The 17,335-nt window shown below is 37.4% G+C and overlaps 1 protein-coding gene across 1 annotated transcript; it reads right to left on the reverse strand.

Annotated features, from left to right (window-relative positions):
- Positions 1 to 4,908: 4,908 nt before the first annotated feature.
- Positions 4,909 to 5,583, reverse strand: LOC130037786 (melanoma-associated antigen 9-like). Its single transcript, XM_056129705.1, has one exon. The coding sequence runs from the start codon at positions 5,581 to 5,583 to the stop codon at positions 4,909 to 4,911; it is 675 nt and encodes a 224-aa protein (XP_055985680.1).
- Between the last annotated feature and the right edge of the window lie 11,752 nt (positions 5,584 to 17,335).

Raw genomic sequence — 17,335 nt, forward strand, 5'->3', positions numbered from 1 at the left:
TAAACAATCTGAGCAGAAGTGTTAAACTTGAATTTTTCTATGAGAAGTTGCATTAATATTTCTCTCTCCCTGTGAACTTCAGCTTGGGGGAAAGAAATATTAGGTGGAAAGAAAATTTAAAAGGACAAATATCTGTGCTTTTGCTCAATGTTGACTATAAAAAGCATTGCAGATGCATGGGAGACCATATTGGTTGGAATATTTTCAGGGTTTCTGGTATGTAATGACACCAGTAGTTTATACCTCAAGGAATTCCAAAAGGAACAGGTACTTAAGACCATTTTGAAATGGCTTGTTTTAAGGTGCAATTATGACAAAAACATGATAGCCATAATCGTACTTCACGGGTCTTCATTCTCAGATACTTCAACTTAGAGAGTCTAATTCTTCCCATAGGACTGCTACATTTGTCTTTTCTATTTTCCTTTCCTCTGCCTTGATACACTATCCTTAGCTATGATCCACTAATCAATGTCTGCACTCATAACGCGTTTAGTAATTTATCCAAATCTCCAGATTAGCTATTATGGTTATACCCAAGTATTCATTTCATTGTTTCCTAAATTGTATGGAAAGCAGACATATAATTTAGAAAGATGGCTCTCTATCTCAGTGAATGGTCCTGAAGCTTTGCAATCTTTCCCTTCTAATGGAAGACAGCTTGGTGACAAAGAGTGCAGAATGTGTTTGGGGGGAATCTGAATTCTACTTAAAGTTCTGCTTTCTACTCTCTCTGATCTTCATGTTTTTCCACTCTACAGGAGAGATAATAACAGTACCCACTTTACACACATGTTCAGGAGAGCTAAATGAGACACTCTGCTATTAATCGTACACATCGTAGGCATTCGAAGTATGCCAAGGCATTGGGTATAGTAGAACTCTGCACAAAGCAGAAGAGTCGTCATTGTGTTAGTGGTACTAAGTTTGCATGAAGAGTGAGTCCTTGCATTTAGAAATCAAACAAGAACCTCAGAGAGTAATACAGCATGAATTTTCAAATGAAAGTGTACATCTGGGTGGGAAAGAAAAAGCTTGGGTACTTCAGTAGTGACATAATTGACTTGTATGTCCCATGGTCTAAGTAATGATGAGTTACAGAAAACACAAGTGCCTGGGTCTTTTAAACAATTATTTTAACCTCTAATAATCTCACGAGATCATCACAAAGTCCTAATCTAAATCACAGAAACAGAAGCATCAAGTACAGCCCTCTAAATTTACCAATGGGTAATTCAAAGTTCAATAAGATAAAACAACTTCCTTAAAAGTCCTAAACTGATTTTTGCAGACGGGTTGGTGAAATAAAAATCTCATGATGTCTAGGGCAGCATATTTTACCTATTAACCAGGGAACCACCTAGCTTAGACTATAATACCATCATGAAAGTGTTTACTATCTCATGATCTGCAAGTCAACTTTATACACATAAACAAATCAGCTTAAGTTTCTACTGTTAGGAAGGCAAACACAGGACCGCATATTTCTTTCCATTAATGAGGACAAAGAAGTAAATATTATTTTGCTTAAAATTCCCAAGCCATTGGATCTATTGCCAAACCATTGAATCCATCTCCAAAGCACTAAAATGGAGTATACTTACACAAGGACATCAGTCTACACATAAAACAGAATGTATTATTAACTGAGTATAGGAAGAACTGGGGAGGTTGGGATGTTGATTAACAAAGATGGTGTGAACTAGACCAAAACTAGAAGGTGCTCTCACCGCCTAAAATTTACCATTTTAACTGTTAAAATTTTCACAAGATCTGAAACACCAAGACCTACGTTTCAACCCTCTTCCACTTATTATGTGACTGGAACCAGTTACTTAAACTCTCAGGCCTCCAGATTCTGCTTCTATAAACAGGAGATAATAACAGCTGACTCAGAGAATTGTTTCCCTAAGGCATTAGAAAGAAATTTTGACAAAATCCAGCATAGTTTCTGGCCTTTGGTGTTTGGCATTGCTTCTTTCAATCCAGGTACATCTCAAAACACTCCTTTTCTGGGAATGCACTAATTATCTGTTTTGTCGTGGAACTTTCCTAATTGAGCTTTTGTTTTATTTTGTTTTAATGATTTTTCCAAATTAAAGAGAGAAAGGAAGAAAGCACGCAAGGAACTGGTTTCGATTACAGGGTCACTTACAGAACTGCTGAAACTGTAGATATGACCAATTTTAAGCTGTCACAGCCTAACTCGGAATATTTTCTTTGTCTTGGGATGGAGCCAGAACTGGAAACCTCTGTTCTGCTGTTTTGTGAGTCAGGTCGACCACAGCAGCCACTTTGACAGCTCTGAAGACTTGGCCTATGCTTGGGAACTTCCCTTCCCTGACCTTCCAGAGGTCCTTCCCAAGACTGCTTAGTATACTCTCAGTGCAGAACTGAAATTCCCTCTATGTATAATTCGAGAGTTCCAACCAAGGTGCTCATCAGCACATTTATGATACTACTGATGCAAACTGTAGTGACACCTATTAGTAATGGGTGGAGTTGATATGTTTCTGGTCCTATGCAGTACAGAGCTTTATTGAATTTTGCAATAAATTGCTGTAGATTGTTCCATAGGTGGTAACTAATTCACCTTACAAAAATACAACATGAAATTCTTTACACTGAAGGAAATAAATTCCAGATTTGAAAATGTGCATGTGTTTACTTACACACACACACACACACACACACACACACACACACACACATGCCACCACCACCAACAACAACAACAATACCACCACCACATATCAGCCATGTAATTTTAAAAGGCAGAATTTATTTCTCCTTTAATTTTTCTCTTAACTAATATAAAAATCTACTATACAAACTTTAATGAATTATTTTGTTACAACTGTGAATTCATTGCTCGAGCAGGTCCAGTAACGTCTCCATTGTGAGATTTGTTATTACTGTGTTTTGGCATATCCAAAATGTAGCGGGTAGCTCACCAGGCTTTGCTGTGCAGGCGAGATACTCTCGGTAGCTTGCCGGACTCTTCGAAAGGGGCTGGAGTGATAGCACAGAGGGTAGGGCATTTGTCTTGCATGCGGCTGGCCCTGCCGAGCCGGGTACGAGTCCTCCGCCCCTCTCGGAGAACCTGGCAAGCTACCGAGAGTATCTTGCCCTCATGGCAAAGTCTGGCAAGCTACCTGTGACGTATTCGATACACCAAACATAGTAACAAGTCTCTCAATGGAGACGTTACTGGGCCCACTTGAGCAAATCGATGAGCAATGGGAGGACAGTGCTACAGTGCTATTTTGTGTTAAGTCTGGAACATATAGATATGTAAAGTATTTGACAATGTCACGAAGTGAAAATGAGTGAAAATGCACTGGTGTAAATAAATAGCAACACCAGAGATCAACTGCCATTGACAGAAATAAAAAGAATCAGAAATGACAAATAAGAAGGTTAATATAACAACTCCATAGATATTTGTCTCATTGCTTCTCACAACTTTGTTCATAAACATGAAACTGTACCAATCAATGATTGTAACAATGAATTTCTAGATTTTCATTTATGCAGTTGTATGTATAAGAACATTGGCACAAAGTGAGAAGAGAGAAAATAGGAAAGTCCGTCTTTTCTGAAGGAGAAAGATGTACTTTTAAGACACAAATGCAAGGAAAGTAAAATTTAAAGCAAGCAAGCAGCAACCATACAGTCAGTATCTATAATGTAAATTTCCACCTTATGACATTAGTGGAGACTGAAAGAAACAAACTAATCCCAAACCAAGCAGAAATAAAAATTAATAGGTAATAGGGCATAAATTAATGAAATGGAAAATATAAAAACAATAAAGAAATCAATGAAATAAAACACAAGATTTATTAATTTCTCCCCCCTCTGCACATACATGTAACCTTACCAATCAAGAAGATGATCCATTTCTCTTCCCTTTAAATCTGCAGCATTGCAACTTACATTAGTCAATCAAGTATGTCAGAAATCACCACTAAAGAGTTCCCCATGCTTTCCTGCCATGGGCAAGCACTGAGGATTATAGGGTACGAGGTGAAAAACAGATTTCCTAACTATCCCCCAGCACTGAGATCTTAGATGTGTGGGACAGGATTTTTAGTAACTTAGAGTTTAGCTGCCAGTTGAATGTGATTTCATAAGATTTCCCAACTGGGAACCATGCAGGGCAGAAAAAAACAACTAGTCAACCAACAAACTTATAAGAAAGAATATGTCTGTATTAAGATACAAAGCAATAGGCAATAGTAAAAATGTTTAGGTTAAAACAAAATAGAGGAATACAAGTATGGATAAGTGTTTGCTGAATCTCAGTCTCACTCTTCTCTAATGCTGAAGGCACCTTATCTTCCAGTCCAGTGATCTTCCCACTCCCCTTGATAAAACTGATCAAAGATTCTCTGGCTAAGACACCCAGAAACCTGCCTGGTTGACTTTTTTTCTTTTTTTTTTCAGGTAACATATATTTTATTTTTTTAGAATTACAGATAAAAATAAATAGCCAAGAATTTACACTCTCATGCTTATTTCTATATTTCTGACTCATTTCACTGCTAATTACCTTCACATTTCTAAAGAAGTTTCCATTCCAATGCCATGTTATCTGGTATGAAGTCACAACTCAAGGTGTAAATTTTCTAATTTGTTTAACATAATAGCACAATTCTTCCATGTGAACTAGAAAACTGAAAATACATGTGTGATCAATCATTCACAAAGTCAGATGCTGCAGCTAATTAAAGCTTCTAAAGATGATTAACATTTGCAATTTCTGAAGGTAGTATAGATCGGTTTCTAAGCTATCACAGAGATTATGAAGTCACGGTGCTCTCAGCTGTGTTCAAACACTTACTACTCTGCAGCCCCGGCCCAGGCGACCTCCTCCGCTCATCGTCAGCCTGTGTGGGGAAGCATCTAAAATCTATTAGTGGCCCTGAGCCAAAACTCCATTACATACCCCTCATTGGTTTCTGCATGGGCCCTGAGGCCCCACAGAAACACATAATGGGGAGGGTCACTGCCAGGCACCTGGCAGTACTCCAGATACTGCTCCTGCACCCACACATTGGTGAGGAGATCCCCGGGCTCCCCATAGATGAAGTGCTCAATCCCAACACACACCCCCATCATACTCAGTGCTCTCCAGATTTCATCCTCAGACACACAGTTGCCTTCCCGAACAATGATGCCCAACACAGTGATCAGCAGACCAGTCTTGGGCAGTCTATAGTCAGGCCCTACAATCCCGTCATGGCTGAGGCCCAGGTTGGTGGCTAGGGCATAGGCGGGAATTCGAGGTTCTACTTTGATTATCACAATACCAAAGACCAGCTGCATGCACTCACATGCCTTACTGAAAACCATAGGAAAGAATGCCTGGTCGTTATTCAGGGCAATGTTCACCATTTCTGCCTTAGTGGTGAGCTGCTTAGAGTGGCACTTGAGGAGCAGGAACACCACCATGTCAGCCGTCTTCTCATAAAACTCTTCTTGGAAAAACGGGTTGAGTTGTTCTGGCTCCTCCCACATGTATGGCACCACCTGGCCACTCGCATTCTCCTCCAGTTGGCTCAGTGGAGTGTTATTCATGGTCCAGAGTTTCTGTCTGGGCCTCCTTTGCTCTGGTACGTGAGCATTTGTGCCTGACAGAGGGCGTCTCTTCATTCCTGGGCCCCAAGGAAATGGAAGCTCGCATAGGGGAGTCTTCTCTTTCTGCGTGTTCCTGGAATGACCAATGCCATGGGCGGACGAAGGAGGAAAAAAAGGCCAGGATGGTTTGTGATCCCATTTATTCCATTTTCCCCACACGGCTGTTCTAGTCTCGTTAAGTTCCCCATTCGAGTCTCACACTGTCTCCCTCGCTGATCTCTTCAAGATCCGACTCCTGCTTGGCTTTCCTAATGATCTCTCAGAGATTTGTGAATCTAACTGCCAAAAATGTTAATAAACAAACATCATAAGCACCATTTCAATTTTTATGTGTAGTGAGACTCAGGGTCTCATACAAGCAAGGTAAGTACTCAACCACTGGAACTACATCCCCAGAGTAAATACCCTTTCTTGAATCATGGTTTGAGTTATAAATACTGTGATTTTACAGAACAGGCACAGAATGAGCAAGGGAGTTGCCCAAATCACACAAAATTACTAGCGAATTTCAATCATTGACAGGCCTCCTGCATTTAGTCCTTAACACCACGGTTTCTCTGGAAATTACTACCTGGGATGCTCACTTTTACGGCTTTCTCAGGACTGTGGGCCAGAGTGTAACAGTTATGAAACTGATTTCAGAGTTACAGTCTTTTACTCTGCAGACCTTCAACATTCTCTGCATTGATTTGATTTTCCAGTGCAGCAGTAATACCTGGGGTGATCAGTTGCATTGGTCTAATTGATTCATCAGAGAGAAGGCATATTATATTCTTATCTAAAAATATACATGCCCCCCAGATATGGATTTGCTTTCCCAGTACTCAATGTTTCTGCCAAATACAATGACCTCTAGATTTAGGAAATGCCTTAGCCATGTTCACACTGGTTGACAGTCCATCACTTCTGATCAAGAAACTCACTTCACAACAAATACAGGGTGACTTATGGACCCAGGCTTACTGACTTTGCCACATTTCCAGATGCAGTTTGCTCAAATGAATAGTGGAACAGACTTTTAAAGATTCCAGTGTAGTAGTAATTAATTGAAACTGACTTTTAGGGTTAGAGCAAAGTTCTCTAAGAAGCTAATAACACTTTGAATTGACATTCAGCATATGGTGCTGTGTCTCCTATAGCTAAGATAGTTATGATTGATGGGTCCAAATATCAAAAGGTGATCACAAACAAATATCCCTAGTAATCCAGTAGCAAAACGTTTGCATCCTGTTCATGCAATTTTATTCTCTGTGGTTCTTAAGATCAGTCACAACAAGGATTCCAATGGACAGAATGTTAAGACTGCTACAAGGCTTGGGGCTCCTCCTGTCTTTGAATCAATAGGCAAAGAACGTTACTGTGCTGATTGATGCCAACTGCCAAAGGGAAATCTAGACTGCTGCTTTATGATGGAGATAAAGAACTTCCTTGAATACAGAATATCCCTGAGGATATATCTCAGCACATTTTAATTTTGTGATTAAAGTCAATGAAAACATTTCATTTCAGTCTGGATAACTGATGGCCCAGAACCTTCAGCAATGAAAGTCAGGATCACCTCACCAGGGAGAGAACCACATCCTGCTACGACACTTGCTGAGGACAAAGGGAATACATAATGAGCAGTGGAGAAAGGTAGTTATAAAGAACAGCTCTGCTCATGCAACCAGTTATAGGCACAAGAAACCTTATTATCATATTTTCTAATTTCATGATAAATTTATACATCGAGCAAACATTTTCTTATCTTTCTTATTCGCATGCCATATATTATATGCATTAATGTTCTATGATAGCATTTGAATTTGTTAAGTTTAAATTTAATATCATATTGTTTGACTTATAGGAAGACAAAGATAAAAGAAACATTGTCCAAGGACTTTGATCCTCCTTAAAGTATAGTACTGCGTGGTTGTAAGCAGGGCATCTGTATAATGTTAAACAGAGTATAACCTTGTCATTATCTTTATTTGGAAATTAACTATGATTCCAGAGTGAATATAGGTGCTGTGTTTTGCACTGTGATGGTTACTTTTATGTGTCAGTTTAGCCAGGCAGTGGTGTCTAGGGTTTCAGTTGAACATTACTCTAAATTTTGTTGTGAGAACATTTTTACGTGTAATTAATCAGAAGATAATGTAAAGCTGATTTCTTTCCATGATGAGATAAAACCTCATCCAATTAACTTCAGGCCGTAAGAGAAAAAGACTTTGAGCCTTAAATAAAAGGAATTATGCCAGCATACTGCCTCTGGACGCAAACTGCATCATCAACTTTTCCCAGAATGTTTGGTTTGCCCTATTGCCCAGCATATTTTGGATATGCCAACCTCTAAAACTATAAGCTTGCTCTTCAAAATCAATCAATATTTGTCTACCTATCTCTTTATTTTCTCCCTACCTCCCTCATCCCTAAACAAATAGTAACATTCCTGTTGGTTCTGTTTCTCTGAAGAACTCTAAATAATAGAAACAAACACTCCATACGTATCCTGTATTATTATAATGTTCTTCTTTATTTTAGGGGTATTTACATAGAAATCAATTTCTAAAACAATTATATTCACGAATTCTTGCTGTGGAACTCTTCAGATCTCATTATAGGTATTAAACTCTTTTTATCAAAGTATAAGATCTTGAGGGCAGAGAGAAAACAATTCCCAAATTGTTTAAATTCCCAAAACAAGAGCAGTTTGTCAATAGATATTTTCTAAGTGAAGAAATTAATAGAGGAATGAAAAGTACTGCCTTATACTGGACACCAAATTCCATTTACTCTTAGCTCATGTCATACTGATCAAGTCTGTGAGTGTAACAAGCGCCTAAGCTTTGGTTATACCAAAAGATAGAAAAATCAAAAGCACTGATTATTTCAACAATGAATTACTATCTGATACTTACTGCTTTATCATACTTTAACTAATACCTGCTTTCCAAAACTTCCCAAAAGATTTTAATTATACTATGAAAAAATGTATTCTGGTTTCTAAAGCCTGCTGCTACTGTATAAGTTATCTTCAAACTGAAGCACTTACGAATTCTTGAAAAACCATGAACAACTCCAATACTTTACAGTATCTCAAAACCAAATATCCAGAGACAAGTCATGAGCCTCACCCCATAATTCCTTTTTAATGAGATGGTGTGTAATCTGTGTAGTGAGCACTTAACTTACAACTTGGGTATCACCTATTCTTAGTAGCTTGTCCTGACTTCCAATTTTAGCACATTTGATGAACTGGTACAAAACAGAAGACAAGAGGTTTATCCTAAACTATCATCATATACTTCCCGGGGTTAATGAGTGTCAATTGATGGAATTTCAGCAGAAATTAAGTTATCATGGTCATTAATAATAATCATGATAAGTAATTTTTAGATAGTAAGGATATAATCACTCAACACTAAAGTTCCATATATTCTTATTCAGGGTTATAAGCTCCACTTTTAATTGCTTGGGAGCCTAACAGTTCTCTTATCATTTGGAGCCTGAAAATTGGTTTATAATGAAAGTTAGAGTCTCAGAAAGTCAATGCTAAGCAAATCATCTACGTTTCATCTTTTTAGAAAAGACACAGGCAAGCGGAAATATGTCCAAGGTATATATAGTCAAGATGAAAACCATGTGTTTCAAGTAAAATGTATAATACAATATAAATTTTGTATGTGTGCTGCTAGGGATCTGAGTCTAATATATGAAAAAGCAGGTTTTCCACCACTGGGCAACATTCTCAGTTGTAGACTATCAATTTGTTTCTGTTTTTATTTTTTTGGTCACACACCCAGCTATAATCAGGGCTTACTCCTGGCTGTGTGCTCAGTAATCATTCCAAATGGGCCTGGAGGACCATATGTGGTGCCAAATAGTGAATCTGAGACAACTGCATGCAAGGCAGGAGTCCTAACCACTGTACTACCTCACTTGCCCTAGAGTATCAATTTTTATGAACTGAAGAACCACCAAAAATAGAAATATATTATTCTGGAAAAAATACATATTTTTAAAATAAAAAATAAATAGAAAATTCATGTTCTTGATAAATTCAGAAGATTATGCATTAAAAAATTAAAAATATTTTTTGTTATGTAGTTATTTTGAAAAAGCACCAATTATTTCCCTGTTTTGTATGCTAGAAATTTGGTTTTGGTGGCAACAAAATACTAAGTCAATTTCTACAATCCATGAATCTTGACTGTTCTTGGGAATTGCTTTGATTGATAAAAGCAGTAAGGGTGAAAAATGTGCCAGCTACAAAACCTAGACCTCCAGGGGGTTCCATATGCTCTTTTAGGACCTGCACAGACACCATGAAAACAAGCTCCAGATTATCCTTTTTTCTGATAAGGGAGACATATTCCAGGCAACTGATTGTCTCACCTGATAGCCATCCCCACCAGTTTGGCTACTTTGGTCATCCAAGTGCTGTCAGTTCCAGCCAACATACCAGCCAACAACCCACAAACGACTTTAAGTGTGATCTGCTAAGATTAGAACACATCAGCAGAACTACCCAACTCACATTTAGACATGAACAATAATAAACACTTATTTCCAGCCACCAGGTTTGGTTGTGCTTTGTTACACAGCAAAAGTTAACTGATACATGGGAACAGTACTTGATAATCTTTCGTTATAATTTTGTAATGAATATATGTTGCTTTTTAAATCAGAGATGAATTTTTTTTCAATTATCTAACCCTTTAAGGAAACAAAGCCTGAGATCCTAGAGGACCTAAAAGTTCTGTTCAGTTGGTTAGAACTGACTGCAAGCAATCAAGCCAATGCAAGTTTTATACTAATCAGCTAATTTGAGATCCTAAGGGAGGAGTTTCTAGCTTTAGTAATGGTCCAATTTAGGCAACTATGCATTCATTTGTAATTTATTTTTCTCCTTTGTTATGTCTTTTCTTTTGGCTTGGCTTCATTTTCAGGCAGATTCTCTTGACCATAAAAAAAATGAGCAGCTATAGGTTTAGCAGCTTCCCATGTAGAACAGAAATCTTCTTTTCTAAAAATTCTAGCAAAATCTCAGGATGTAATTAACCTCATTTGGGCCACCCATCCCTGTCCCATTCTATTACTGATGTTCATATTGGTCAGGTCTACTCATATATCATTCCTTAATCTGGAAAATGTGCAGAAAGGAGAATGCGGTAGTTACTTGAATGAAAATTTCAGTACAATTGCCCTCTTAAGGAGAAAGTAGAAGTTTAGAAAAGAAAAATTAGAGGCTGATCACAATGCCCAAAGACAAATGACTAGTAAATGAACAAGTTGAACTAATTCTTAGGTTTTCGGACTCTTTGTCCAGCACCTAAAAATGCCATTCAACATCCTTGAATTACAAAGCATTTTCATCGCTACCCTTGCTATCTATTACCTCACAAGCAGTCTGAAGAATTATTCAATATTCTGCTATGAAACTTCATGACAAACTACTGTGCTTTCCCATATAAAAGTCAAGAGTCTATTTCCCCTTATTGGAAAGAGACAAAATTTGTATTCATTCATTTATTTGATAATGTGGCCTCCATGATTTTGTTTAGTCCATTGTCAATGAAAAGTAACAGTGACATCATAAGAGATGAATATAATTATCCGAAAGTTCATCTATTTTTCAAACTTTTCCAAGTAAAGTAGAAATCATACCCAATGACAGTAGAAGCACAGGAAAGTCATTATTTGATAAATTGATAAGTTGTCAAGATAAATTGAGGTCCATAAAAATAAAGCTTTATAGAACTTTTGTGCCTGTCTTATCTCCATTTTATTGTATTTGCCATAGTCTCTCATAGCAGAGAACTCCTGACTCACTTTAAAGTAAATGAAAATTGAGACCTAGAGAGATAAACCAACTTGTTCAGGTTCATTGTTTGAGATATGTATGTTGGTTCTTTTTCATCCAGGAATTAAAAGGATTCTGATCTGCAAAATATGAGGTAGAGACATTTCCTTCTGTACATTTTGACACCAAATAGACAGAGTTGGTATAGATTGGAAAAGATTTGATGTTCTGACCATCTCAGAATAAAATTACTAATGTGAATATCAGCTGCTGCTTTGTGGCATTTCTTCTTTCAGGTTATTTTGAACTGGGAATGTAATCCTTGTATTTTTATGTTTGCCTGTCTCCCAGTGAGAAACAGTACCTTAGGACAGGAACTTTGTTAGGCCAGGGAATAGTAGGGGAATGCTCCCTCGGCGCCATCTCCAATCAACTATAACTGCTGGGGGGGAGGAGAGGGAGGCAGAGAGGGGGCTTTAGGGAGGGTGCAAAGTTCAGATTCTGGGTCTCTGTAGAAAAGTTGGTTGATGCCATTGGTAATCCCTGCCATAAGTTTTATAATGTAGGGAGTAAGTGAACCAAGCTGGAAAGTGTTTGTCACTTTGCGACCCAGTGACAAACTGTTCGGTACTATTTGATATCACAGTTATATGATTTCAAGAAATATTCATCTGTATTCTTTATCTTGTTTTCAATCTTTTACATGAATGGAATTAATCCACAAAGTTAGAATCTAGCATATATGCATGAATTCCTGAAAATATACAATTTTTTCTGATTAGAAAGTTAGGTGCTTTCATTAGAAATTTAGAAAATTAAGGGGGATGACTATAAATATAAGATAAATTTAAATGACTGGAATCATTATCATCTAGGTATAGTACTAAGAACATTTTAGCTGACAAAGTCAATCTACTTTATTCTGGTTCCCCTCCCAATTTGATTCATGTCAATATACATTTTAATTGCTTTTTTATTTAACAAACCTTTTAATGTCATAGCTTTTCCCAAAAAGAGTTGCTTTATTTATTTTCTAAAAAATATTTTTTGGTCCAGAAAGAAAGTACAGCAAGCACTGGGTTTCGATCCCCAGCACCACTTGTGGTCTTTCCTGAGCCATGCTAGGAGTGATCTCTGAATGCAGAGCCAAGGAGTGAGCCCCAAGCACAACCTGTTGTGGCCCAAAAATTGAAAAAAGAAAATTTTAAAATATGCTTACGTGTGTTGATTTGCAATTTAGTTGAGGCTTTATTTGTATTAACGGATAGTGGTTTGATGATTTAAGAAATTATTTATAACTTTCTTAAGAGCAATAGGACTTCTCATTGCATTGTTACATTATTAAAATTTTTTTCAAGGATTCTGCCTCCAAATTGGAAAAACATCCTTAATTCAAACTCAGGCATGACAGAGTCTGCCTTGCATTACTGTTGGAAAAACAAATGATCTTACAAATAGAGGAGAGAGAAACAGGTTATGTGCATAGGTATATAATGAAGCAAATTATACTTTTTTCCCTACTGAATTAAGAATTTATATTAAAACTATCTGGTTATCTTCCTACTCCCTAATAATCTTTAAAGACTTCACATCCTCAAAGCCAACAAGGGAAAAGAGTTAAATTATCAGTAGAGAATATCCCATTAGTTTCCTTGTGTATCACAATCTCGACATTTCATTTTGGGAATACCCTTGGGGAGAAGATCAGGATAAAAGATGAGCCAGCAAGAGTTAGAATATTCTAGAAACTACCCAACATAGAAGGTCACTTATAACTACCCTCTAAAAAGATTTTTTAACACAGAGATAATATTCTCTTCTACCTAAAGGTTTTATTCTTTCAGATAACTATTGAAAACTTTAAACCAATTGTGGTTAATTTCAAAGCTTATTGATATTTATCTATGTCAGATGCATGAGCATTTAACACTACATAACAACTGGGAACTTATAAAAATTCATATTTCTAGGTCTTACCCTAAACCTACTAGATTGGAATCTCAGAAGAGAGAGAAGAGAGAAGGCAAAGAATAGGTCCTAGAAAAAAAATTCTCACATGGACTGGCAGTATATCTCAAATGTAAAGTCAGGTAAGCTCAAGGCCCCAGGTTTAAGCCCACATATTAAAAATAATAATGATGATTATGATACAAATTAACTAAAAACACTATCTCAAGACAAATCCAAAGAATGTAAAATCTCAGCAAGACTTGGTATTTGATCTGCTGAATTTGATGTCAAATAAACTAGGTAATCTTATCTTGATAAGGTAAGATTTTTTCGCCCTTCAAAGCCAACTAATACATAGAATAAGCAGAAACATTGTACTCTTCAGGCAGTGCTTTGCAGGTTCTCACTATCAAACCATGGGGCTCTGATCACTGGTCTGCTACACACATCCCAGAAATTAATATAATGTTCTGAACAGTCAATACATCTATCAAACAAGAAATAACAAGAACTACCACCATACTGATATAGTTTAGACAAGAGCAAAAAGAAATTGACAATTTTTTGTGTTATAAATGGCTTTTGAACAAAAAAAATTTACCAAACCTGGTTGACATTTAATATTCAAACAACAAGTTTGTTAAGAATTTCCGTTATCCAGTTCCTATTCATAAATTCATGGTTAGATATCAGTTTGCTGGTGAGGAAGAATAGTAATAAATAAATTAATAAATTCATAGTGCAAAAATGGAGAATAGAATTCATGCCAGGTAAAAAGGATAGTCTGCAGGACACTGTATAATCAAGGGCTAACTTGTGAAAGAGGTACCTGAGGAATTTGGAGAAGAGAAAAATTGAGATTTGGTCTGTGTAATTACATTAGCACTGCAGATAGCGACTTGCCTACAACTGAGTCCTTTCTTATGATCTATATTTTAAATATCACTTTATAATATCATTTATGGTGTCTGGATGGGTTAATCATTAGAGAGAATTGTATAAAACCTGATTTAAATCATAAATCAATTAGAACTCCCAATATAGAAATCTATTTAAAGTAGCAATTAAATATCACAATCTCATTCCGTGGACATTGAAAATTTTTCACCCCAATGATCCAACTGTGAATTATCCAAAAGATATCACTTCCAGAATAGTTTGTCATGTAAAATATAAAGAAAACACTAATAAGTTCAGCCAGAATCATTTACTGTTATTTTGGAGTAAAATTTTTGCTTTAATATAATGAAAAACATTAGAAAAAATCAGTACTTAGGAAATTGCTAACTGAACACTGCTATAGATATAAATATATTTCAATATTAAATATAAATTCAGAATATTTTATCACTAAAAAGAATTCTGTGCTTATAATTTCTACCAATAGTAGAGAGCACTGTTAATACCTTGACAGTTTTTCCCAGCTAATTCCCAAGTCTATCAAATGAACACATATGTACACAGACATATGATTTAATTCACGATCACGACCACCCTGTTGTTCGTCGATTGCCTCGAGCAGGTGCCAGTAACGTCTTCTTCGTCCTAGCCCTGAGATTTTTTTTTTTTAAAGTGCCATATTCAAGGCTTTTTCAGGGTTAGGAGAATGAGACCCATCATTGTTACTGGTATTTGGCATATTGGGTATACCACGGGGAGTTTGCCAGACTCTGCCGTGTGGGCATGTTACATTTGGTAGCCTGCCAGTTTGACCGAATTAGGAATGAGATGATAAGATGTCGCGCGGCCGCGAATGTGGCCGCATGCTTCCGGGAGCTGAGTGTGATAATCTCTGGATCCTGGCCGTTGTTGGAGTTACACGGCAGTTGGTGGGTGTAACTGTCTTGTTACTGGCAGGTCCAGTCCCAAACTGTGCAGGCTTGGAGATCTCAGCCCCGGGTCCCACACACCTGGGTTCCTCTGTCAGTTCTTTTATGCGTGAGGCTCATCCAAGTGTGTGGAGAGTGCTCCCAGCAAGGCCTTGGTTGGGCCTCGGTGGTCTTCAGCTGTTGGGCCCTGGTGGAGACAGTCAGGCATAGGGTAGGAGACTCTGTCTTGTTCTCTCCCAGGAGCTGAGTGTGATGATCTCTGGATCCTGGCCGTTGTTGGAGTTACACGGCAGTTGGTGGGTGTAACTGTCATGATTTAATTATATGTGAATAATTTAAACATATTATTGAATTATGCAATGCACATTTTGAAACTTAATATACATTCTTTACACACAAGTATATTTTCACATATCAAAATATTAGTTTGCAATATAAATAACTTGAATCATTTTATAAAGGGGCTGGAGCGATAGCACAGCGGGTAGGGCGTTCACCTTACACGCGGCCAACATGGCCGACCCGAGTTCGATTCCTCCGCCCCTCTCGGAGAGCCCGGCAAGCTACCGAGAGTATTCGATATGCCAGACACAGTAACAACAAAGTCTCCAATGGAGACGTTACTGGGCCCGCTCGAGCAAATCGACGATCAACGGGAGGGCCTTTACCTTTACCTTTATTTTATAAAGAACTGCAAAAACAATGAGTGAAGTTAATCACTCATCTCAACAACATATAATGATCATTATATGATGTTGAGATTTTTTTCATAATTAAAATATATGAAATTAGACAATAAATATTGAAAGGACATTGAAACAATGAAAGGACAATTTTCACACATATTGATTGTATTTGCAGAACAAATTTTGTGACGTGGAATTAGGAAGCCAGACCAGAACTATTTACCTAAGTTCTTTGCAAAGAGTAGTAACAATGAGACAAACAATCTTTACTAAACAATAGGAGATCCTACCTTCAAACTTTGTTATGCCAGCACTAAACTGAAAGACCTCAACCCCATCACAGGTGGGATTGGGGAAATCACTGAGATGCTGGGAGGGAACCCCCATGGTGCACATTTCAAGAATTCATTCTATAAGCATGTCTCAAACATATACTTAGTTTCACACACTGCATTCAGTGCCAGAAATTCAAAGTTATTAACCAGCATTTTGAACAGAGTTGACCAAAGATTCTTATAGTTAATCCTGGAAATAGATAATATTTACCCATGTGAGAGTCAAGTTCAATGAATTCTGAAAATGCAAAGGACAAGTGGACGGACTCTGCCTGCGTGGCTTTTATAGAGAAAGTCCCCTATTTGGAATCTTAAAAACTAGTAGATCAAGTAAACAAGCAGATAAGAAAAAAGGCATTACAGTCAGACCCAATAGCTATGTAAAGGCTCAGAGACCTGTGAGAGAATGACCCAATTTGAGAAATAACAATAAAATTACAGCTATAGCCACAGAACAGATCCCACTACTCAACAAGTCTTAAGCATGCAAATGTAAACCAGGTTAGAACTCAAAGACCCCTAACTGCCACATTAAAAACTTATGAAATTAACATATTTTAAAGATATATTTGTGGATGCCGTGAAGAAAAGATGGACAAAAATGAATAGTTCTGTGAGAGCTCCTTTGGAGAAAACAAAATGGAGTACAGCACCCCACAGGGGATACTGCTGAGAAAATCCACTGGAATCAAAAAGCCACCACCTCAAGGAGACTCAACTTCGTGAAGGGAAGGGAGAAGCAGACACTGGAAGAAAAATTATCTAGCAAGTCTGGCAAGCTAGTACCAGAAAGAAAACACCAATTGAGGGTGGCAGAGTGTTGAACTCAAAGAACTTAGGGAATGTTGGTTTTATACTAAGTCAAAAACAAACTCAGCATTTTTCAGCTCAACACTATGGACTGCCATGTTTAGTATGAGCAGGAAGCAGCCTTTACCAAGGTGAACCACATGCAGAGGGCTGCTGACTCAGTTCTGTCCTCATAGGATCACCACCTCAGCTGATATGACCTAGCCCCCATTGACAGCTTTACACTGAGGTGTTAGTTAAGTACAGAATTCAGTTTCCTGTTGAAAATTAAGAGTCAGAGAATCTCAGAACTCTTCA

Source organism: Sorex fumeus, unplaced genomic scaffold, assembly GCF_029834395.1.
Source record: "Sorex fumeus unplaced genomic scaffold, SorFum_2.1 ptg000072l, whole genome shotgun sequence".
Lineage (NCBI taxonomy): Eukaryota > Metazoa > Chordata > Mammalia > Eulipotyphla > Soricidae > Sorex > Sorex fumeus.